Source organism: Equus przewalskii, chromosome 23 (assembly GCF_037783145.1).
Source record: "Equus przewalskii isolate Varuska chromosome 23, EquPr2, whole genome shotgun sequence".
NCBI lineage: Eukaryota > Metazoa > Chordata > Mammalia > Perissodactyla > Equidae > Equus > Equus przewalskii.
The window spans coordinates 10,388,454-10,414,672 of record NC_091853.1 but is presented as its reverse complement, the minus strand read 5'-3'; the positions used below and the strand labels follow the sequence as shown (position 1 = coordinate 10,414,672).

The 26,219-nt window shown below is 33.8% G+C and overlaps 1 protein-coding gene across 11 annotated transcripts in view; it reads left to right on the top strand.

Moving 5' to 3' along the window:
* Positions 1–26,219, top strand: part of COP1 (COP1 E3 ubiquitin ligase) — a 239,403-nt gene that overhangs the window by 88,551 nt on the left and 124,633 nt on the right. For all 11 annotated transcript variants that reach the window (XM_070591348.1, XM_070591346.1, XM_070591347.1 and 8 more), the window contains 2 exons: positions 18,877–18,991; positions 24,278–24,413. In XM_070591348.1, coding sequence (XP_070447449.1) covers positions 18,877–18,991; positions 24,278–24,413 — 251 coding nt within the window. The remainder of the gene's footprint in view (positions 1–18,876; positions 18,992–24,277; positions 24,414–26,219) is intronic.

Genomic DNA, 26,219 nt, shown 5'->3' with positions numbered 1-26,219 from the left:
TGCTAAGCTTTTTTGTGGAAAGTAAACTATGGGCTTGAGTAAAATAGACTCTAGCTTCACGTCTCTTCTAATTAATTGTTTGATTATTTTGACTTTTACTTTCTTTATCTGTGACTTGGAGGTGCTGATGTTTGTCAAATCTAATTTTGATGCTGGACATTTTTTTTTAACGTTTCATATTGAAATAATTTCAAACTTAGAGAAAAATTACAAGAATGATAAAAAGAATTCCTTTAAATCCTTTATCCAGATTGTCAAATGTTAACATTTGACCACATTTGCTTTATCCTTCTCCTCTGTCTCTCTTTTACACATGTACACATAAAATTTTTTTTCTGGATTGTTTGAGTAAGGTACAGACATAATCTTCCTTTACTTCTAAATACTTCAGTGTGTATTTCCTTAAAAACAAGGATGTTGTCTTTATGTAATCATAATATAATTTTAAAATTCAATAAGTTAACATTGATACAGTACTGTTATCTAATTCCTATATCTCATTCAGATTTTATAAATTGTCCTAATACTATGTTTTATAATAAAAGAAAAAAAATGAAGCATTTTTAATGCATGTTCATTTGTATATTCACTTTATATGATAGTGCAGTTATTTTTATCAAAGTGAAAAGAGAATTCTTTTGTATCGTACAGCTTTTGTTTATGTTTTTCTTTTCCCACAACTTAGATGACAACCTCTATTAGTTTTGCGGTTAGTTTCGGTAACTACTGTGCATGTCCTGTGTTATCTTCATATCCAAGCATGTATTTGGCCTATTCTTTTTTTATAGTAAGTTCATAGATTGGTTTGTGTCTATTTCTGACCAGCCATGAAAACACCAGATTTGGGTGTCTTTATAAGACATGAGGGGACATATCAGGAGAAATTTTAAAGCATTAAATTGAAACATACCTTAAGAACTTGAGAGGGAAAAACAGTCTCTGAATCTGGAAACAGGCTTGACATTCACAGCTGGGCCTTGATGTTCTCCCTTTGAACGTAATCTGACAGATCATAAACATCAGACATGGCCACTCTGTGACTGTGATGAAGTGAAGCAGTAAACAGGATCACTTCATAAACTTGTCTAAACACATACAAAAATAAAGTCATTGTGCAAGCCACAAAAAATACCAAACACACCTTTATCCTGGGTGATATGAGCAATTACTGCTTCTTTACTAATTACAACTTTAGTCTCACTATGATCCTCTGTCCTTCTAGGTAAGATTTATTAGGATACTCAGTCACAGAATTATCCCCTCTTCTTGATGGTATTCAATCCAGAGCAAAGCCTTCCTTCATTGAACCCTCCCCCAGATCACTTCACATGAGCCAGAATCCTATAAATTGTTTCCAACTTCTCTTACTGAGACACCTCTCTCTCGCCTTAGTGTGCTGTGTTCTTCCTTGCAATGAGCAATAAATAAGACCTGTTCAACTACAGATGTGTTTCTATTGGTCTTTGGCTGCAGGGCATTGATAAACTCTACAAAGAGGAACGAGAAAAGGTTTTCTACTGTTGCCATTTATATAGCATTGATTTAGAATTTCTAGCAAATTTCATGAGCTAAAAAGAATAGGAGTTGAATCTAGTTGAAAAAGAAAAACAATCAGAATAGTGGGTTTTTAAAAAAATTTTTAATTTTTAGATCAGCACTTACTATTATCATGTAATAGAGGAGACTTCTGGTTTGAGGTAGTACTCTGAGCCATGTGTTAATCTCTCTCCAACCTCCAACCACAAGAAATCCCATTGACACATTGCTGTCCTCCCACTGAAAACTTAAAAGAATTTATAGAAGGTATAAAAATACTTAGGAAGGCATCCTAACATGTGCGTCACCGTATGCAGAGTAAAAGCTTGCATAACGGTTAAATAGTGTGGGGTCTCCCCGAAGACTCCAGGCGTAGCAGCTGCTGAAGGGCAGGGAGGTTGTTGAGGAGGAAATCCTACTAGTATTTCCAGGATAGAGCTGACATGACAGATTGCACTGAAGACCTTCCCCTTCATTTCTAGTTGTACTTTTTAGAAGAGACAGACTAAAAAGGATTGAAAATAGGGGCCGGCCTGGTGGCACAGTGGTTAAGTGCCCACGTTCCGATTTGGCGGCCCAGAGTTCGCCGGTTTGGATCCCGGGTACGGACATGGCACCGCTTGGCATGCCATGCTGTGGCAGGTGGCCCATATATAAAGTAGATGAAGATGGGCACAGATGTTAGCTCAGGGCCAGTTTTCCTCAGCAAAAAGAGGAGGATTGGCATCAGATGTTAGGTCACGGCTGATCTTCCTCAAAAAAAAAAAAAAAGAGGATTGAAAATAGAGGTATAGTTGAGGATAAGCCCAACAAATATATGAATGCTAAAGAATATAGGCAAAACTAAAACAAATAAACAACAACAACAAAAAGACAAGTGCAAACAAAAGTAAAACTCAAAAAAGCATGAGACAGATACAGTTTTTCACATAAATAAAAGGTATAGTCCCCTTAAAGAAGTAGTAATTTGTGTGACATTATATAAAGCATTAGAATTTATATAAAGAAAAAGTTGTTAGAAATTTGAAAAAATTGATTAAAACTCAAACATGGTGAGAGATTTTAAAGTATTGCTCAAGGAATTAAAGTAGTATTAATAGTAGTTATGTAACATTTATTTCGTACTTCCAATTCGTGGGCACTGCTCAAAGTATTTTACATGTATTAACTAATTTAATTCTCAGAATTTCCCTATAAGTACTATTACTATTATTTTCTATTTCATTGAGGAGGAAACTGGGGCACAGAGAAGTTAAGGAGGTTGCCCAAGGTATTATAAGTAGTAAGAAGAGGGAGCTGAGATTTTTAACCCAGGCGTTATGGCTTCAGAGCATATACTGTTGAAGACTTGTGTATTCAACCAACAGTTTTTTTTAAGTACCTACTATTTACCAGGTACTTTTACAGGCTCTGGGGATATATTATTGAACAAAAACAAAATAGGCCCAAATCCCTGCTGTAATCAAGCTTCTAGTCTAGTTGGAGAGATACTAACAGTAATAAAAATAGATTACATTTCAACAAAGAGGAAGTGAGAGAGCAAGCCATGTGAATATCTCTGGGAAGAAGTTCTAGGCAGAGAGATAACAAGTAAATAAGCCCTTAGGTAGGAGCATGCCTGACATAGTCCAGAAGTCCACTGTGGCTGGAGAGGAGTGAGCAAGGAGGAGAAAAGGAGAAATGAGGTAAAAAACATTACAGAGACCAATTAGTGCATGACTTTCTTAGGCCGTTATAAAGACTTTGGGTTTTTCTTTGAGTGAAATCAGTTAAACTTGGTTTAATAGGTAACTGTCTCACTTTAGACTGCATCAAAGGATACACATTATTGATAGCAGTCTTGGAATATTAAGAAAAAGGGATTGATTCTAAAACAGGATAAATTATATCGTCTACATTCTCTAAATCAGAACCCCGAATAAACAAGTATTTAGACAGAGATGGACAGACAGATAATGTAGGAGAGAGTAAACTAAAGACTCCTCTGAATACCTTTGTGTCACAGTAGTTCTAGATGCTGCTACAGACAATTCAAAAAATAATGCTAGTGAAAATATTACAGATCAAAATTTATGAAATGTCAGAATTGTCCTTAAAAATTTATAGCATTAAATGGTTTTACTTTTAGATATGAATGAAAATCAATGAACTAGGCATTTAACTCAGGAAGCTGGGAGAAACTTAAGATGGTAAATATAGAGAGATGGAAAAAGAGCCCATATAAAATGTTTCCGTATACAATTGAAATTGACTATTATAATACGGAGTAGATTAAAATAATTTAGACAGTGCTGATGTATACTACTAAAAATCATGGTCTTAATGAAATGTATAATTTTCAAGAAAAATAAAAAATATTAAAATAGATTAAAGCAGTTGTAGAATAATTCAAATAGACTAATAACTATAGCTGTTAATTTAATGTGATTCCAATAAAAAAATCTCAAGAGTATTTTTTAACAGTGTGCAGAGAAATGTGACCAACTGACTTTTTAAAGTTCATTGGTAGAGTGAATGATTCAGAGGTATAATAATACGAGGTCATTTAGCCAATAAGTTATTAAAGTGTATTCTAAGACTACTGTAAAAAAAAGAGTACAATGAAAATTTAAAAACCACTGAAAGGTAGTTAAGAGTTTATCCTGTGGTAAAGGTGGTCATGCAGATCAGTTGTGAAAGGGAAGATTAAGTAAATGGTGGTGTGATAGCGAGGAAACCATTTGCAGGAAATTTAGCTTTCTGTTTTATCTCTTACTGTAAGAGTCCAGATCAACTAGATAATGATTTAAATAAAAATAGAACTCTGGAAATTAAGAAAGAAGCCTATATATAAGAATGCACCATAAGCAAAATTTTAAACCCAATTTGGGAAAAGTCTAGTAAATATAGGTAAATAGCTTAATTGCTTCAAAATAAAAAAAACTTTATATCAATTTCATCTTTTTGATGAAAGCTCCAAATGGGGTAAAATAAAATGGATGAAGAACACTTTTAAAAAGGTGAAAATTCAAATGACCAGATCACATATGAAATAATACTCAACTTCCCAAATAATAAAAGCAAAACATGAAGTAATGTGAGCTACCAAAAAAATCACCTAGTAGATATAGCTAAAGATGTTTCAAAATGGGAAAGACTCTTACTTATTGTATGCGTGTGCATTTGATTGTACCTTTTGAGGGCAGGGTGAGGGAGTGGGTAGGAGGGAAAAGGAGGAGAGAGAGAAAGTTGATAGTCTTCCAGAAAGATACTTGGCAATATATATGTATGACAAATGCTAAAAATGTGTGATTTTGTCGTTATACACATAGGGATTTATTACAAGAATTGATTCAAAGTACTATGTCAAGATTATATGCCAGTATTATTTATATAAGCAAAACTTCTGGAAAAATAAATATGCCCAATCATAATAGAATAACTACAGAAACTGTGGTACAGCTATAGGTTGTATTATTTTACTATCCCTAAAAATAATGTTTAAAGTTGAAATTGAATTGAAAAAAATGGTAACAATATAATGTAAGTGAAGCCAGAAACAATTATTTTATATCTCTGCATTTTTATAATTGTTGATTTTGCTTTAGAATTTTTGTATAACCTTAGTACAATTAGCAATATACTAATATAATATTATTATGTGAGATAACTTGTTTAAATTTCAGCAGTTTTGCCACTAATGTTCTTTTATAGCAAAAGAAAAAAATTTCGTTGTCTGGTACTAAGGTATAATCACTTGTTGCATTTAGTTGTCATGTTTCTTTAATGTCGTCTAAATTGTTATAGGTCCTCAGTCTTGCATTTTTGAAGAGTATAAACTGTTTATTTTGTAGAATGTCCCTCAGTTTGAGTTTGATGTTTCCTCGGACTAGATTCAGATTATCCATTTTTTTTTCAAGAATACTACAGATGTGATACTGTGTCCTTCTTTGTTAGTCATTTCTGGACACATGCTATCTGCAATATCATATTGGTGATGTTAACTCTGATCACTTAAGGTGATGCCTGCCAGATTTCTCCACTGTAAAGTTACCATTTTCTTTCTTTTGAACATTTGTCAGTAAATCTTACTTGAAATAATTATTAATATGGTTGTTGCGCAAATGATTCTTATTTTTTTTTGAGGAAGATTAGCCCTGAGCTAACATCCACCCCCGGTCTTCCTCTCTTTGCTGAGGAAGATTGGCCCTGAGCTAATATCTGTGCATATCTTCCTCTGTTTTATATGTGGCATGCCTACCACAGCACAGCTTGATAAGTGGCGTGTAGCTCCGTGCCCAGTATCCAAACCAGGGAACCCTGGGCGACCAAACCATAGTGTGCCATCTTACTGCTATGCCACTGGACTGGCCCCGCAAATGATAATTTTTTAATTCCTTATTTCTTCCACATTTATTAGTTAGCATTTCTACTGTAAGGAAGACCTTTCCCTCCTCTTTGTTTGTTTATATCATTAGGGAATCATGGATTCTTAATTTATTCTGTTAGTCATTTTGAAAGTCAAATTGTCCCATATTTGACTATTCGGAACTCCTTCAAGCTGATTTCTATATGTTCTTTTGATATGTTCTATCATTCTTTAAGTACTTTCTTACATTCTTAGACAAGATATTCCAGCATCACCTTATACTTATCTTGCCTCAGTCCTGGAATCAGCCATGTATCCAAGAAGCCCTGTTTTCTTTTAATGGAGAATAGTATTTAAAAACCAAGATTTGGGTTTTAAGTGTGTGCTCATTGTTCCTAGTGTGTCATTGCCTGTAGCCCTATTCAGTGGACAGAGCTAGGAAACATACGTATAATATGCATATTTAAGATGCCTTAATTACATATTAATCACCTTAAGTGTTTGATTAATGAAAAGACTCACAGGAATCAAACAATTTACACTTCTGGAACAGCTTGATCACATTCAATGGATACAATACAGCCAAGCTGAAGAAGGATGCTTATTGAAAGGGGTATGGACAGTTCAAGAAACAGTCTTCTTTGTCCTTCTACCACCAGGTCACAGAGGAATTGTTTTGTCTCCAGGTTTAGAACCACTACTGGCTTGCATCTCAAACACCTCAGTAATAGGAAATCTAGAGTTGACTTGTGGTCAGGATCTCTTATTTTAAGCTAGTCACATAGGCATTGCATTCCACTTATGTGACAAGCCTTTACAGCCTCCACAGTAACCAGGTACAGTTTATAAATTCAACTATTATTACTAAACATTGCTGACAGACTGATAGGTTCTGCTTCAAAACAACTCGCTGACCTGTGGTTACACAATATCATTTACCTTTAGTTAATACATTCCATAGTGTAGGCAAGAGTCAATAGCTCTGGAGATAACCATGTGGGCAATCCGGACTAGCTGAGATTAGTCCATGCTGTTCAGTGTATCATACATAATATTTATATAATCACATATATTTATAACATGTCTATATATATTTCTGTATCTTCATAAAAGCTGTGAGTTCATACTGATGATCTCCAATTAAAGATCACCATCACAGGATTCATTCCAGCTTTTTTTTTTCTTTTTTTCCTTTTTCTCCCCAAAGCCCCCTGGTACATAGTTGTATATTTTTAGTTGTGGCATGTGGGATGCTGCCTCAGCATGGCTTGATGAATGGTGCCATGTCTGCGCCCAGGATCCGAACCGGTGAAAGCCTGGGCTGCCGCAGCGGAGTGCGCAAACGTAACCACTCTGACACGGGGCTGGCCCCTCATTCTAACTTTTCACCTTTCCATATTTGTTGTTTTCTTTTCTGACAGAAACTTAGCTTTTTTTTTTTTTTTTTGAGGAAGATTAGTCCTGAACTAATATCTGCTGCCAATCCTTCTCTTTTTGCTGAGGAAGACTGGCCCTGAGCTAACATCTGTGCCAGTCTTCCTGTACTTGATATGTGGGATGCCTACCACAGCATGGCCTGCCAAGCAATGCCATGTCCGCACCCAGGATCCGAACCCAAGAACCCTGGGGTGCCGAAGCGGAATGTGTGCACTTAACTGCTGTGCCACTGGGCTGGCCCACTAGCTTTCTTTATTAAAATGCATTTTATTTATCATCATAGTCTTAGAATATATATATGTAAAGTGGTATGGGAATTGCTAACAAAACAAATCTAACTGGAGGTGAATATTTATTTAAATTCTTTTTGTATTTAGCCTGAGAGACTATGTAGTGAAAATGTGTTGAGAGGTTACTTGGATTTGATTGATAATTTTCCTTTAGTATTAATTATGATATTTCTTTGAAATATAGTTAAGTTCATTTGCTTCTGTTTGTGTTCCACCCATCCGCATCCATATACATTGTTTTTTTGAATATAAAAATATTAACCTATTCTAAAGTTATACAAAAGTCATATTCAATAAATACCACCCATCCAGCCCTTTAACCAATTCCCGTACCCCCATCTTTTTCCACCACATTCCTACTTACTCCTGTAGGTAACCAGTTTCATTAGTTTAGGTTTACAGATATACATGCATCTTCGCTTATTTTTCCTTTTTTATATAAAGGGTAGCTTTTTAGTGATTCTCTTCTGCAATTTGCTTTTTTTGTTTGTTTGTTTAACAATTTATCGTGAAAACAAATCCATAGAGAAGTTATAGAAATCCTCCTCATTATTTTTTACAGTTGCCTAGGCGTCCTTTATGTGGTTGTGCTGTAATTTATTTAATCAGTTTGTTACATAAAGGCAGTTAGGTAGTTTCTGTTATTTTGAAATTACAAACAGTGCTGCAGTGATTAATTTGGGCATATATATTTTCATATTATTGGAGGTGTATTTTCAGTATAAATTCCTGGCAGTGGTATTGCTGAGTTAAAGGTATAGATGGATGGATAGATGGATGGATGGATGGACAGACAGACAGACATTGATATTCCCAAATCCTCTCCTTTTCCCAAGTGTTGTACCAATTGGTGTTTTCACCAGTATATGAATGTGCTTGTTTTCCTAGAGCCTTTCTCTTAGTCTCTCTAATAGAATGAGTTGCACTTAAAAATTTTTGTCAATCTGTTAGGTGAGAAAAGAATCTCAGAATGGTTTTGTGTTTCTGTAATTATGAGTGAGATTCAACATCTTTTCAAATGATTACTGGTGTATTAATATACTTATTAGTGAATTATATCTGCATATTTCTGGCTTTTTTTTATATGAGGTTTTTGATCTGTGTTGTTCAATTTTTAAGGTTTTTCTGTATATTAGGAATATTAGGCCTTTATTGGTCATCTCTGTTGCCTGTATCTTTTTCGAGTTCGGTTTTTTTTAATTATTCAAAAGTTTTTTATTTTTACTTAGTTAAAGTTTTACTACATCTGGGTTTTGAGTCTCAGTTCAAATGTCTGCTTATAAGTAGGATGTAGGGAAATTTACTATGCTTTCTTAAAATACTTGTATTTCATCTTTTACATTTGCATTCCTATTCTTTTTGGAGTTTATTGTTGTGAATGTTTTCAAGTGTGGATCTAATTTTACCTTCATCCAAATGGCTAGTCCCTCCTTAAAAAGTCTATCTTTGATTGAGTGCCTTGATGTAGGCTTTTCGTATCAAAAATTCTGTATATATATGAATTTATTTCTGGATTTTCTCTTCTATCTGCTGGTGTATTTGTCTCTTCGTGTATCATCACTATCACTTCTTTTTATTTATAGAGGCTTTGTGGTATGTTTTAATGTTTGATAAGGCTCATTCCCCAAGCCCCCAATTTTTCTTTTTCAGGGTTTTGCAGAACATCCCTTCCTGTCTACTTTTTTCACATGAGCTTTAGTATCAACTTATCTAGCTCCATAAAAAAGCTTCCTGGTGTTTTTATTGGGACTGCCTTTAACTTAAAAAGTACTTTGGGGGGAATTGATATATTTATGATACTGACTGAGTTTAGGTTTTGCTCATTTCTTCATAAGTTTATTCCTAGGTATCTTTTAGAGTTGTAAAAATTAATAAAAACTTTAAGACAGTTGAGTCACATGCAGTTATGAGAAATAATACAGAGAGATCCCATGTACCTTTTACCCGCTTACCCCAGTGGCAACATATTAACAATATTGAGCTTTCCAGGCTGTGAATATGGTATATCTTTCCATTTATTTTGCTCTTGTAAAAATTTCTCCTGTCAGCGTTTATAGTTTTTAATATAAAGGTCTTGCATGCCTTTTGGTAAATTAATTTCTAATTCTTTTTTGATGCTATTATTGATACAGTTTTTGTTTTCTACTTTGTCTGTTGCAAATATGTAAACAATTGATTTTTGTATATTAACCTTGTTTCTTGTCAGCTTGCTGAGTTTACTTATTCATTCTAGTAGTTTTGTAGATTTCTCAGGAATTTCTATGCAAAAATCATGTGATCTGCAAATAAACATTTTACCTATTTTTTTTCTAATTTCTATATATCCTCTTCTCCTTTCTCCCTTTTCTCCTCTTTTTCCCCATGCTCCCCCTTCCTCCTCCCTCCTTTCTCCCCTTCCCTTCCCCTTTCCTCCTTACTCTTCAACTAATACAATATCAGCTCTACATTTTGGTGGATGCCCTTTATCAGGTTGAGGACATTTCCTTCTAATCCTAATTTGTTGAGAATTTTTCACATGAATGGATGTTGAATTTTGTCAGATGTTTTTTCTACATCTTTTGAAGTTATTATATAGTTACTCTCCTTTACTCTGCCCATTTGGTGAATTCCATTAATTTTCTAATAAGAAAGCAACCTTCCATTCTTGGACTAATCTCCGTTTGGTCATGACGAGTTGTTCTTTTTATGTGTTGTTAGATTTTATTAACTAATATTTTCTTGTGGGTATTTGTGTTCATGAATGCTCTTATTCCCCACCCCAATTCCCCTAAAGTCTTTGTTTGGTTTGGGTATTAGGGTTATGCTGGTCTCATAAGCAAGTTGGGAAATGTTTTCTGTTTCCTAAAAGAGTTTCTGTAAGGTCGATGTTATTTATTCCTTGAAGGATTCCCAAGTAAAACTATATGGGTCTGGATTTTTCTTTGTGGGAAAGCATTATAGAAGGAATTTGTTTTCTGTATTAGGCAGATATTGACATTCTCAATTTCAACTGTTGGCAAATTTGTTAAGTTTTCTTTTTCAAGGAAGTTGTCCATCATCTTTGTTATAGAAATTTTGTTCATATTTTCTGTTTAATGTCTCTAGGATCTGTTAGTGATATCTCTTCTTCCATTCCTGATATTGATTTATTTTTCTTTTTTCTTCAGCATTCTAAGGGTTTATCAGTTCCTTTCTCTTTTTAATAAATTTTCTTTGAAAGTTTTTTGTTTTTTTGTTTTACATTTTGTTTTCCCTTTATTATTTCATTTTACTTAGACTTAGCATATATTGTGCTCTCTTTAGCTAGAACCTTAGGTTGTTTATTTCAGATCTTTTCTAATATAAGCACTTAAAGCTATAATGTTCTCTTCTAAGCACTGCTTTAGTTGTAGCCCATGAATTTTGGAGGTTTTCTTTTCATCCTCCTTGAATTAGAAATATTATCTAATTTTTCACATTTATTTGTTCTTTGACTCATGGATTCTTTATAAATGTGTTTTAAGATATCCAAATGTTTGGGTTTATCCTGGATATCTTAGTGATTTCCAATTAAATTGAGCCGTGGTCAGAAAACACACATTTTAATCTTGTTAAATTTATTGAAATTCGTTTAAATTGCTATGGTTTGTGTTTGTGAACATACTGTGTACATAGAAAAATAATGTTTAATTTTCAGTTGTTTGGTTTATTGTTACATACATATGTATGAATTAGGTCAGAGGGATAGGTAGTTTGTTCATCATCTGTTTACTGTAGTACTATTAATTTCTGACAGGACGTTAAAATTTATAATCACTGAAGTGTCTTTTTCTTTAATTTTATTACTTTTACTTCATGCATTTTAAAGCTCTGTTTTTAAAGTTAGACACATTTATAATTGTTTTTTGTTGTTGATAAGAGAAACTTTTATCAAATTACCCTCTTTATCTTTGAAAATACTCTGTGTGTTAAAGTCTCTTCTATCTGGTATTAATATAGCCACTCTAGCTTTCTTATTTTATCTGCACAGTATATCTTTTTTTCATCTTAACGTTTATTTTAATTGTGGTTTACACTTAAAGTGTATTTCATTATATATGATTTTTTTTAATCCTTCTGATAATCTCTGCCTTTTAATTGTAATGTTTAATCCATGGACATTTAGTGTACTTATTGATATATTTGTACTTGTCTCTTATTTTATTATTTGTTTTCTCTCTGTCCCTTTTGTTTCTTTGTTCTCATGATCTCCTTATTTGCCTTCTTTTGTATTATTTGAATATGTTTTATAATTAAAATTTAATTTTACCTATTGACTTTTTAGCTATACTTCTTTGCATTATTTTTCAAACTATTCTCTTGGTTACAATTTATGTCCTTAACTTGTCCCAGCCTACTTACAGTTCATTTGCATCTCTTCACGTAAAGTGTAGAATCCCTGAGGTTTGTACATCCAATTACTTCCCACCCCTCGTATCCTTTATGCTCCAGTTTTTATATGTATTATATCTATGTAAAATGTAAATCCTAGAAGATAAGATATTTACTTTAATCAGTCATATGTGTTTTAAAGAAATTAAGATAAAAAAATAGTTCTTTTTATTTATCCGAATACTTGCCATTTCCCCTTCTATTATTTCTTCCTGAAGATTCATAGTTTCCTCTGGCGTCCTATGAGGGAAGCAGCTAATTTAGCTTGTGAATTAAGCAATCACACAAGTACTCTTTCTTACATTCTACTTTGGTACGTAAGTAAAGTGCTTTATGCATACTTTCCATTTCATAACAGAATAGTAAAAAGGTGTATACATAAGGGTCAAGATTTAATAAAACTTATTTTAATGGCTTTATTAAGAGTATCTTTAATCATGAGAAATAGAAAATTTGAGGAGACTGATTACTAGTTAGGAGATTGAATCAGTAACCAAGTATCGCCCAAAAAACATAAGTTCAGGACCAGACAGCTTCACTGGTGAATTCTACCAGATATTTAAAGAACAATTAGTATGAATCCTTCTCGAATCAAGAGTACCAACTCTTCCAAAAAATAAAAGAGGAGGGAGCATTGTTCTAAATTCATTTTATGAGGCCAGTGTTACCCTGATAGCAAGACCAGACAAGGACACCAGAAGAAAAAAGTTAATAGGCCAATATCTGATGAATGTGGATGCAAAAATCCTCAACAAAATATTAGCAAGCTGAATTCAACAGTGCATTAAAAGGATCATACCTGATAATCAAGTGGCATTTATTCCAGGGAAGCAAGGATGGTTCAGCCTTCGCAAATCCATCAATATGATATATACCACATTAACACAATGAAGGATAAGAATCATATGATCATCTTAGTAGATGTAGAAAAAGTGTTTGACAAAATTCAACATCCACTTACGATAAAAATTTTCAGTGAAGTGGTTATAGAGGGAACATAGCTCAATATAATAAAGGCCATATGTGACAGGCCCACAGCTAACATTATACTCAACAATGAAAAGCTGAAAGCTTTTCCTCTAAGATAAGAAAAAAGACAAGGATGTCTGCTCTCTCCACTTTTATTCAACATAATATTGGAAGTCCTAGCCGGAGCAGTTAGGCAAGAAAGAAATAAAGGGCATCCAAATTGGAAAGAAAGACGTAAAACACTCACTATTTGCAGATGACATGATAATACATATAGAATACTCTAATGACTCCACCAGAAAATTGTTAGAACTAATAAACAAATTGAGGAAATTTGCAGGATACAAAATATAGAAAAATCTGTTGCATTTCTATAGCAGTAATAAGTATCAGAGAAATTAAGAAAATCTCATTTACAGTTGCATCAAAAAGAAGAAAATAACTAGGGATAAATTTAATCAAGGAGGTGAAAGATATACACTGAAAACTATGACATTGTTGAAAGAAATTGAAGATGACAGACAAATGGAAAGATATTCTGTGGTCATGAATTGGAAGAATTAATATTGTTAAAATGTTCATACTACTAAAAGCAATCCTACCAGAATTCCAGTGGTATTTCTCACAGAAATAGAACAATCCTAAAATTTGTATGGACCACAAAAGAGCCCAAATAGTCAAAGCAATCTTGAGAAAGAAGAACAAAGCTAGAGGCATCATGCTCCCTGATTTCAAACTATATTACGAAGTGATAGTAATCAAGACAGCATGGTATTAGCATAAAAACAGACACACAGATCAATGGAACAGAATAGATAGCCCAGATTTAAACCCACACACATATACCGTCAATTAAAAAGGAGCCAAGAATATACAACAGAGAAAGGATAGTCTATTCAGTAAGTAATGTTGGGAAAACTGGACAGCCACATGCAAAAGAATGAAAATAGACCCACTATCTTACATCGTACACAGAAACTAACTCAAAATGGATTAAAGAACTTAAGACCTGAAACCTTGCACATGCCACAACTAGAAGGACCTGCAACTAAGATATACAACTATGTACGGGGGGGTTTGGGGAGATAAAGCAGGAGAAAAAAAAAAAAAAGATCTGAAACCTTAAAACTCCTAGAAGAAAACAGAGGTGGTAAACTTCTCATCTGTCTTGGTGATGATTTTTTTAATTTGACACTAAAAGCAAAGGGTGTTTGACACTAAAAGCAAAAATAAACAAGTGGGGCTGCATCAAACTAAAAAGCTTCTGCAAAGCAAAGGACCATCAACAAAATGAAAAGGCAGCCTATTAAATGGGAGAAAATTTTTGCAAATCATGTATGTGATAAGGGGTTGATATCCAAAATACATGATAAACTCATGTAACTTAATAGCAAAAAAAAAAAATAATCAGTTCAGGGGCTGGGCTGGTGGTGCAGTGGTTAAATTCATGTGCTCTGCTTCAGCATCCCGGGGTTTGCCAGTTTGCATCCTGGGTGCGAACTGGTGCACCGCTTATCAAGCCATGCTGTGACAGACGTGCCACATATAGAATAGAGGAAGGTGGGCAGAGATGTTAGCTCGGGGCCACTTTTCCTCAGCAAAAAGAGGAGGATTGGTGGTGGATCTTAGCTCAGGGCTAATATTACTTCCTTAAAAGATAAAAAGTAACCAGTGCAATTAAAAAATGGGCAAAGGCTCTGAATAGACATTTTTCCAAAGAAGACATACAAGCGGCCTACAGTTACATGAAAAGAAACTCAACATTACTAATCATCAGGGAAATGCAAATCAAAACCAAAATGAGATATCACCTCATACCTGTCAGAATGGCTATTAACAAAAAGACAGGAGATAAGTGTTGGTGAGGATGTGGAAAAAAGAGAACCCTTGTGCACTGTTGGTGGGAATGTAAATTGGTATGGCCACTATGGAAAACGGTATGTAGGTTCCTCAAAAAATTTAAAATAGAACTGTATGATCCAGCAATTCTACTTCTGGTTATTTGTCCAAAGTGAACAAAAACATTTAACTCATAAAGATAATACGCACCCCATGTTCATTGCTTCATTATTTACAATAGCCAAGACAGAGGAACAACCTAAGCGTCCACCAATGGATGAATGGATAAAGAAAATGTGAGCTACACACACACATACACAGGAATATTGCTCAGCAGTAAAAAAAAGAAATAAATCTTGGCGTTTGTGGCAACATGGATGGACCATGAGGTCATGAAGCTAAATGAAATAAGTTGGACAGAGAGAGACACATGATCTCACTTATGTGGAATTAAAGAAAAATGAAAAACCAACTCATAGATACAGATTGGTGGTTGCCAGAGGTATGGTGAAGTGGGCAAAATGGATGAAGGCATCAAAATATAAAAACTTTCATTCATAAAATAAATGTCATGGGAATGTAGTATACAGCATAGTGCCTATAGTTAATAATACTTTATTGCACATATGAAAGTTACTAAGAGAGGAGATCTTAAAAGTCTCATCACAAGAAAAAAAATTCTAACTGTGTGGTGACAGATGTTAACTAGAGTTATTTTTGTCCTCATTTAGCAATATATACAAATGTTGAACCATTATGTTGTACACCTAAAACTAAAGTTATATGTCAATCATACCTTCAGTTTAAAAAAAAGTTAAAAAAAAGAGTATCCTTGAGGGAAACTGACTTTTATAAAATGTATGTATGTATTTTTTTATTGTTATTATGAGTCATGGTGAAGAATATAGTGTTTACCAGTGTTGCTGGTGCCATTGCCTTGATTTGTGATGAGGCTAGCAGTTTTATACCGACATTTGCTTTTGTATCACAAGTACGTACATAAACACATTGAAAATAGCGTATTTTGTATCACAAGTACGTACATAAACACATTGAAAATAGCGTATAATGTCTTACTATATTTATGAACAAAGGTTTGACCTCACAGATATCCTGAGGGAGCCCTCAGAGACCCCCAAGGGCCTAAAGACCACTCTTGGGGGACTGTGCTTTGAGAACCACTGTTCTAAATTGTGTAGCTTTCTCTTCTTAAGCCATTCTTTAAATCTGTTTGTTTGAAAATATGCGTGTTTAACAGTTAATTTGTTTTATTATTTTCCACTTGGTCCTTGATCTTATAAAGATTACTTACTGTGTAAATAATAATTAAGTTTTCATTCTTCATTGTTTCACTTACAAAATTAGTTTGAGTAGAAGAGGTGTTTATATGTTGAAAAATTAGCAAATTTTGGTTAACCATTCAGAACACATTCAGCTTCGTTTACAGTAGGGCTCTCTTCTTAGTGGAATTCATGGGGAACTTTGCTATGGTAATACTTATTTCTTTCATTGTACAAACATTGATTTCATTCATCTTCTGAAGATCTCATTGGTTTTGTATTCTTGCCCATTAGTTTATATGAAGTATGTGAAGTGGAATATTCACTTTTGAGTGCTTCTTTTCTATTTTCACTTTAATTCTGTTTATTGGGAATCGGATTTTTGTTAAAAAATAAAGATTTTTCATAATTTCCAGGCTGACACTAAATGATCTTTCTGGATAATCATCAAGTCTAATTTGCTCTATTGTAGTATGCCTATTAACTTTTTACCATTATGTGAGAAGTGTTTTACTTTCTCATTGAGCAAATAAGGTATTTATGTGCTTTTGTTTTTGCTGTGGTGAAATTTATCTTTGAGTTTGGTAAGTGCAGCCATTTTTCTTTAGAGCTTATATAGATAAACACAAGGGATGAGCATTTCCTTTTGATTTCTAACTATATTTATATCCTACTTACGGGTTATAGAGCTCATCCTGAGCTTATGTTCAATCTGCTGATTGACCTTGTGTATTATCTGCAACGAGTTTGTATTCTCAAAACATTTATCCCCTCACTGTTAGCATATTTCTGTTCATTGTATTAATGTTGTTTGCGAACTTAATAAACATATATGACAGTGAGGCAAGTGATGCGTGTTTACCAACAATTATGAGACAGCCTAGTTTTGGATGAATTAAAAAGGAACTGCAGTGAATAAATAAATCCAAGAAAAGCTAAGAATAAATATTAGCAAAATAGTTATGAAGGTGTGTTTGTTGTAAAAACTGGAAGCCAAATCAAATGATGTTTTTGACTACTTCTCATTTGCTTTATGTCATATTCCTGATTTTTATTGTAATCATTCTCTTGTTTGACACTATTATGTTTTTTCTGTTTTTCCATTGAGCAGATCACTTTTTAAAAAATCTAGACTCTTCTGCTTAGAATTTATAAAAAGTATGTTGGTACATAAAAAGAAACATATTTATGAATATGTAAATTAGAAGCATAATTATAAATTATATATAATAAAAGAAACTTTATGAACCCAGCTCCTATGTTAATTACTAGAACATTAACTGTACTATTCAAGTTACCCACGTGCTCCTAACAAATTCCATCAGCCTGCCTCGTGTCCAGAGGTAATCACTTTTCTAATATTTGTGTTTATCAATGTGTTGACTTTTTAAAATAGTTTTACTGTACATATATGTACCCCTATGTTATTTGGTTTGGCTGTATTTGGACTTGATAAAAATGGTATCATAGAACATAGCTTTCTGAGACTTGTTTTTTCAAAGATTCATTCCTGATATCTATGGCTGTAGTTGATTTGTCTTCACTAATTTGTAAAATATTTCATTTTGTTGGTATGCCTCAATTTATCAATTGTCCAATCTATGTCCATTTGATGTATTTCTAGGGTTTCTGTTTTTACTGTTAAGGGCATCTTTGTACATGTATCCTGATGCACAGGTGCAAGAGTTTCCCTAGATTTTGTACCTGGGAGAGGAAGTGAGGGTCATTTGGTATACACATCAATGTTTTTTGTGTTTGGAGATAAAATCTCAGTTCTAGTACTTCTTTTGTAGGTATTTGTGCCCAAATAAGTATTGTCCACTTTCTCTTTCCCCTCCTTTGCACCATTATATTTTGTTTAACATCACCTTTCTGAGTCCGGTTTCCTGTATGGTTGTTTGTCTGTTATGTCTTCGGACATAGTCTTACTTTCTGGTGATCCAAGCACTGCTTTAAAATATTATTCTTACCTACCATCTGGTTTTATTTATCTTCTCAGGAGTTCACTTTAGAGTGTTTCATTCATAGTAGTACTTTAATATTTCTTAGTACATTTGCAATTGTGGTATAGTTATTGGTGAATTGGTGTCGTCTCAGGGTCTCATTGTATGTCTTATCTCTGTTTCTGTTTCTCTGCCTAAAGCACAATAGGTAACCATTTGAGGGAGAACTGTCTTATCCTTTCAGTTAACATGGTATAGGTAAAATTATGTATTTAGGATCATAAACTTGTTTTTTATGGGATTTATATGCCAATATATTTCAGGTTTGTTGTCTTAGTCCATAAATATCTGGTTTAATTATTCTGATCTTCTAATGTATATATCAAACTATTTAACCTATATAAAACTGCCGCTTATTTTAATAACTTAAGTACATATTCTGTACAATCAAGCACTATTCCTGTTATACAAACGGTACAAGGCTGCTATATAGGGATGATGAAAAAGCAATTAGTTTTCTTTTGATAAGTGTTTTCTAACAATTCTGCATATTAAAATTCTCTAAATTTTAGGATGACAGTTATAATGCATTCTATCTTCACTTAATTTGGAGAGTTGAAAGAGACTTTTCATTTCATTCTTGCAAAATTGGCCTTTAGAGCCTATTTTTCACTTTAAAATAAAAATTGGAAAATATGATCTAAGAACTTTGGGTTTTTACCATTTGCAATTATTTTAATATGAAGAACTTTTGAAATTAAATATGCAAGCATTTGGATATTCTGTGCAGAAAAAGAGTATGGTTTATTCTGAGTTATAAGTGTCTTTTCTTGTTATCACCTTAGACAAAGAAACAGCCTTGGTATAACAGCACATTAGCATCAAGACGAAAACGACTCACTGCTCATTTTGAAGACTTAGAGCAATGTTACTTTTCTACAAGGATGTCTCGTATCTCAGGTGCGTATTCAGGACTTCCTAAAATATCTCAAACTCGTATTTCAGATCCATTTCTAGCTTCTTATGGTGGATTTATGGAAAATCCTGTTCTTAAAGCAAAAGTATATATACATGTTTTTTCTGTTTTTAAAAAGTGATCTTTATTTTTTCAGAGCAATTTTGAGGGGAAAAATTGAGGGAAGGTACAGAGCATTCTCCTCTACACACACACAACTTCCCCCACAATCAACATTCTGCACCACCATGGTGCATTTGTTACAATCGATGAAACTAATGAGTCAATTTACACATCATTATCACCTGAAGTCCACAGTTTACCTTAGGGTTCACTCTTGGTTTTATACATTATATGGGTTTTGACAAATGTATACTGACAAATATCCACCACTGTAGTGTTATAGAGAATAGTTCCACTGCCTTGAAAATCCTCTGTGCTCCACCTGTTCATTTTTTCCCCCACCCCCTAACCTCTGGCAACCTGATCTTTTTAACTGTCTCCATAGTTTTGCCTTTTCCAGAGTGTTGTATATTTGGAATTATGCAGTACATAGCCTCTTGGGATTGGCCTCTTTACTTAGTAATACACATTTAAGTTTCATCCATGTATTTTTTTTTTTTTATATTAAGGTTATGATAGTTTACAACCTTGTGAAATTTCAGTTGTACATTATTGTTAGTCATGTTGTAGGGTACACCACTTCACCCTATGTGTTTGTGCCCGCCTCCCACCCCATCTTTCCCCTGGTAATCACTGATCAGTTCTCCTTGTCTATATGTTAACTTCCACCTATGAGTGGAGTCATACAGAGTTCGTCTTTCTCTGTCTGGCTTATTTCACTTAACATAATACCCTCAAGGTCCATCCATGTTGTTGTGAATGGGAAGATTTTGTCCTTTTTTATGGCTGAGTAGTATTCTATTGTATATATATACCATACCTTCTTTATCCAGTCATCGGTTGCTGGGAGCTTAGGTTGGTTCCACGTCTTGGCTATTGTAAATAATGCTGCGATGAACATAGGGGTGCATGGGACTTTTGGAATTGCTGATTTCAGGTTCTTAGGATAGATACCCAGTAGTGGGATGGCTGGGTCATAAGGTATTTCTATTTTTAACTTTTTGAGAAATCTCCATACTCAAAAGTATGTATTTTTGATGTAGTTGACCAGAGCAGTATGGAGGTTTTTAGAGGTCTTGGAGAACATTCCTTTCCCATAGCTATTTTTGTTCTCTTTCTCTGTTTGGAAATTTTAATCTTCATATAGTGTGCTACGTAAAGTTAAAAAAAAAATCAGCCATGAATATATAGCTAGCAAAAATAAGTTCCATTGAGTTGCCTCCAATTACTCAACATTTAATAAGTTCTAAGCTCTGTCCTCTGTGCTACGAATAAAAAGATGCAAGTATCAGTTCTTATTGCCAAGGAGTATTGTAAATTTTGTGGGGACAAGCAACAGGCAGATAATTCAATGTGGTATTATATTTTACATAGATATTATGGGAAGGGAGAAAAATATCCACTAATATAGCTGGGAGTGAAAAAGTCAGACAAGTTGAAAATGGGGAAATGTAAGGGAATGATCACTGTAGGGATTTCAGAGGAGTTGTATTTAATCAAGGCTAGTATATATTAACTTAAAAAGGTAAGTAGAAACGCGTTCAAAGTAGAGGAATTAACTTAATGCAAAGATGTCGACGTGATAGCATAGGATATTTTTATTGCAATAGAAAAGTAACGTAGTTCTGCCCCTCTTTGTTAGCTCTCTGATCTTTAGCCTTTCTTACTGTCTTTGCTCACCAATGAAGTAGGGATATTAATACCAACCCTACAGGTTTTGTTTTTAATGTTTATAGGTGATAGATATAAAATAAAATGCCTGGTATAAGTCGGGTGCTCAGTTAATGGATGTCATTAGTAATACACTTGCTCAAAATGAGGGCCACCAGTGGAAAAAAAGTCTAATATTTTATTTGTTGTTAAAAATTTGGCCTTGGTTTTCTCTTGAAGAGGCATGTTTCTATTGTAATCTACACATTGCTTAGATCCTTTGGATGAATTTGCCTGGGGCTTGGTGGTGGATACAATAATAAAAATATATTGGATTTACATAGCATTTTTTCTGTGAAGACTAGGAGGAAGCCAAACTTTGTTTACAAGTGTGTTTGAAGTTAACAATCAACAGTTTTTATACAAATGGAAAGCTTTCATTTTATTGCCTGAGAATCAAGTCTTTTATTGAGCCTGTGTAATACTCTATAAACTGCCATAGGAAGCTTTTAAGTTGATTGTCTGAGGCCTACATTCTGACTGATAGAGGATTCATGTTAACTCTTTCAGATGTTGTGTTGGTATGATGTTGAAATACAACCACAGATGAGTGGCAAACATTAAACAAAAAGAGAGATTGGAATAGGTTATTGTTATTAATAATTTTTTTGTTTTGGCTTGAGAAAGATTTGCCCTGAGCTAACGTCTGTGCCAATCTTCCTCTACTTTGTATGTGGGATGCCTCCACAGCATGGCTGACGGATGGAGTTAGGTCCGCACACAGGATCTGAACTTGCAAACCCAGGCCACTGAAGTGGAACATGCTGAGCTTTAACCACTTGGCCATGGGACCAGGCCCCTTGTTATTAATAATTTTTAAGTGGCTAGCACCATAGGCATGCTGTGAGATAGTAAAGGTAATCACAAACCAATTTAATTTATTTTGGGGCTGTAGCTTTACAGAAAGGTAGAATAATAAGTTAAAAGCAGGAGGAAGATTAGATTTTAATTTTTGTAGGCATGGCTATATTGTGCTTAAAGCGTGTTGTCTTTAGTTGTTAGGAATCTCAAGTTTAACTTTTCAAATTTGCATATCGTCCACACTAATTATATTGCTGAATATGAAGTTTCTCCTACTATCCTTGACTGTGAAGAGGAAATTTTACCTTCTGTGTGATGGGGTACCTAAGAGTTTCATTGTCCTTTTGTAAGTTTTCAAGTGAGACTCCACCTCCCTAACATCCTCAACTTTTATTTTCAACTATGAAAATAAGAGATGAAGATCAAGAAATTAATGCCTTGGACTCTTAATTGTAATTGAAAGAGAAGGTAAATTATAAAACATTAGAAGAGAGAAGAGATACCGGACACACTTTTACAAACTTATCTGTAATTAGAATAGGAGAGGTGATATGTCAGCAGGTATGTATGGATGTTGATCATAAACCAACCAAGCAAATAAAATCCTACTTTTTCATAACCAGATAAGTGAAATCTAATGCCTATACTTTCAGATACTGAAATAACTCTTTTTAGTGTTTTCTTTATAACTTCTGTTGCAGGTAGGTGTTAACGAGTGAGTATGAAGGCCAGAAGTTCAGCTACTCTAGAAAAGGATTATGGTCTTGAACAAAATGCACATTCTTGAATGCTTGTGAATTTTATGTACTTAGGAATTGATGTAAACATGTGAAAGAATAGATTAACATTAAAACAATTTTTAAATGAATAATGAAGTTACTGTCTTTCCAGTAAGTATTTATTATATTGAATAGCTCACTGTAATAGGATTATATATTAAAAATCTCAACTGTTACATTCAAACCACTTTGTAATACACTTGTTGGTTTTGCAATAACTCATGTTTTATTTATAGTTTTTTGAATTTCCTGAGAATAATTTTTGTGGAGCAGGAGCTTTATCTCAATAACATTATGATACTGCATGCTAATTGGGTTTGTTCCTTTGCTGGTTTTAAAATGGAAATACTACAAAATTGGACTATTTTAATATAGTTTGTTAGGTGAATCTGCTAAATTAGTGTTTAAATCTTTAAAATGTAAAATATCAGGGACAGAAGCTTCTTTAGTTTCCTCCTGTAATTGTTTTCCTTTGTAATATTTGTTAGAGAAATTTCTTCACGTCAACAATTATCTTTAAGATAACCTAATATCTCTGGACAAAATAAATTCTTTACTATGCTTTATATACTATAGTAACTCTTTTGACTTAATGATTCTTATATCTTAATTTCATTATGCCTGCTATAATTTTCAGAGGATATTTAAGAAGAGAAATCATGAAAATTTGCCTTGAAAAGGTTGTGTGTGTGTGTGAGCTTAGAAGAGGGAAGAAGGTATGAAAACACGATGTTGTAATAGGCTTATTTCAAATTTCAATCTTGGAAGCTAACTAAAGTAATTGTGTATTTTACTTTTAATTCTTTGGAAAGAAAAATACAAGTCCAAACTTAAAGCAGTTTCATAAAAAGAATGACTTTTTAATTTATGCTTTTACTGCAGGCCTGTTTCTAGATTGGAGAATAGATTAGGTGTATTCTCAGGTACTTTGTAAACGGATTTTGTGATTTAAATTCTACATAATTTATAGTTTACTGAATAGTTTACTGAAATGGCCTTTACTTAGAATATTTGTACAGTGTTCTATTGGATGGAATTATTGTTTTCCATATTCCACCAAGACATTTGAGTGAAACGGTTTTGTTTTTGAGAATTAATAATTCATACATTGCAATTTTCTACTCCCTTCTCATAATTGGATTTGAAACACTTCAAAGTATTATGTGAACAAATACTTCACCTTCTTCTTACTTAAAAACCAGTTATCTTTTATCTAAATTATGTTATTATAAATTGTGTTTTAACAGTAAGTAAACATTGTCATGAGGACGTATCTCTGTAAATATGTTCCCTCAAACTAATAGATACCCTGTCCATATATATACTCCTCTTTCCATCCTCACTTTCTCCATTGAAAAGAGATTTTTGTTTTAATAAATGATTTAATTTCTCTTCATCTGAGGTACTTTTTTTGCCTTTCCAAGGAATTATTGCTTAAAAAAGAAAGAGGGTGCCGGCCCCATGGCCTAGTGGTTAAGTTCAGCGTGCTCCACTTTGGTGACCTGCGTTTGGTTCCCAGGCATGGACCTACACGACCTGTCAGCAGCCACGCAGTGGAGGCGACCCACATGTAAAATAGAGGAAGATTGGCACAGATGTTAGCTCAAGGCTAATCTTCTTCAGCAAAAAAAAAAAAAAAAAGAGAGAAAGAAAACAGTTCACACTATGTTCTTATTGGTGTTGAAAGAGAATATCTTTCAAAGAACTACTAAAAAATTTTTATTAAGGCTAAAAGATCAGCTAATTACTGTGTGCTAGTCTTCTCTAAATACCTTTTAAGAATTGTGGTTTGTATTTAGAATATAATTTATAATCTGTGGATATTGCTCTTTGGCTTATGTTGCAGTTCAATTAATTTATTTTGTTTTCTTCTTACAGATGACAGTCGAACTGCAAGCCAGTTGGATGAATTTCAGGAATGCTTGTCCAAGTTTACTCGATATAATTCAGTACGACCTTTGGCTACATTGTCATATGCTAGTGATCTCTATAATGGTTCCAGCATAGTCTCTAGGTAAGTATTGAGCAGCACTCTTTACTATTTTCTTTTGCAATAGTATCTGGAGTTTAATTGAATTTGGGAAGCTGTTATAGTGTTATGCTTAAGAGCCTGTGTTCTGAAGTCACTCTGCCTGCCAGTTTTTAGTTCTGTGGCCTTAGGCAAGTTTCTGAATCTCTTTAGTCCTCAATTTCTTCATCTCTAAAATGGAATGATTAATAGTAACCACCTCATAGCATTGCAGTTTGTTTTCTTGTGACGTCTCTGTGTGGTTTTGATGACAGGGTATCATGAGTGACATCCCTCTTAAGTCTCCCTCCTCTTCAGTTTTCTGGAATAGTTTGTAAAGAATTGGTATTATTTCTTCCTTACATATTTTGTTGAATTCTCCAGTGAAGCAGTGCTGGCCTTGAGGTTTCTTTGAGGGAAGATTTTTCAATATAAATTCAATTTTTAAAAGAGATGTGGAGCTAATCAGTTTATACGTTTCTTCTTGACTGAGCATTATTTTTAGTTTGTGTTTTTCAAGAAATTTGTCTGTTTTATCTAGGTTGTTGAATTTATTAGCATACAAGTGTTCATAATATTCCTTTTAATATCTTTAGGTTCTGTAATGATGTTCCCTTTCTCATCCTTGATATTAGAGATTTGTTTTCCTTTATTTTTTTCCTTAATAGCCTGGCCTACAAGTTTATCAGTTTTATTTATCTTCTCAAAGACTGAACTCTTGGTTTATTGATATTCTGTATCATTTTGTTCTTTGTTTCATTGATTTCTATCAACTTTATTATTTCCTTTCTTTAGGTTTAACTTGCTCTTATCTTGCTAGTTTCTTTTTTTTTTAAATGCAGTTTTGTTTTGTTTTATTTTTTTGAGGAAGATTAACCTGAGCTAACATCTACCACCAATCCTCCTCTTTTTGCTGAGGAAGACTGGCCCTGAGCTAACATCCATGCCCATCTGCCTGTACTTTATATGTGGGACGCCTGCCACAGCATGGCTTGACAAGTGGTGTGCAAGTCTGCACCTGGTATCCAAACCTGGTACCCACCGTGCTACTGGGCTGGCTCCTGTTTTGTTTTTTTTTAAAGATCAGCCCTGAGCTAACATCTGTTGCTAATTTTGTTTTTATTCTCCCCAAAGCCCCCCAGTACATAGTTGTATATTCTAGTTGCAGGTTCCTTCTAGTTCTTCTATGTGGGATGCTGCCTCAGCATGGCTTGATGAGTAGTGCTAGGTTGGCACCCAGGGTCGGAACCAACAAAACCCTGGGTTGCTGAAGTGAAGTGCTCGAACTTGACCACTCAGCCATGGGGCCGGCCCCTCTAGCTTCTTAAGACAGAAACTGAAGTGATTGAGTTGAAACTTTTCTTCTTCTCTTTAAATTAATATAGTTAATTTGTGCTATAAACTTCCCTCCAAACACTGTATTTGCTGCATCCCACAAATTTTGATGTGATATCTTTTCTTTTTCCAAATTTTTTTTCATTGTGGTAAAATATCTGTAACATAAAATTTACTATCTCAACAAGTGTACTGTTTAATGGTATTAAATACATTCATAGTATTGTGCAGTTATCATTACCATCTCCTTAATGCTTGACATGTTGTAAAACTGAAACTCAGTGCCCAGTAAACAACTCTTCTTTTCCACCTCCCCCCAGTTCTGGCAACCACCCTTCTATTTTCTGTCTCTATGATTTAGACTACTGTAAGTATCTCATGTAAGTGGAATCATGCAATTTTTGTTTTTTTGGACTGGCTTATTTCACTTAGCTTAATATTGTCAGTGTTCATCCTTGTGTTATAGCATATGTCAGA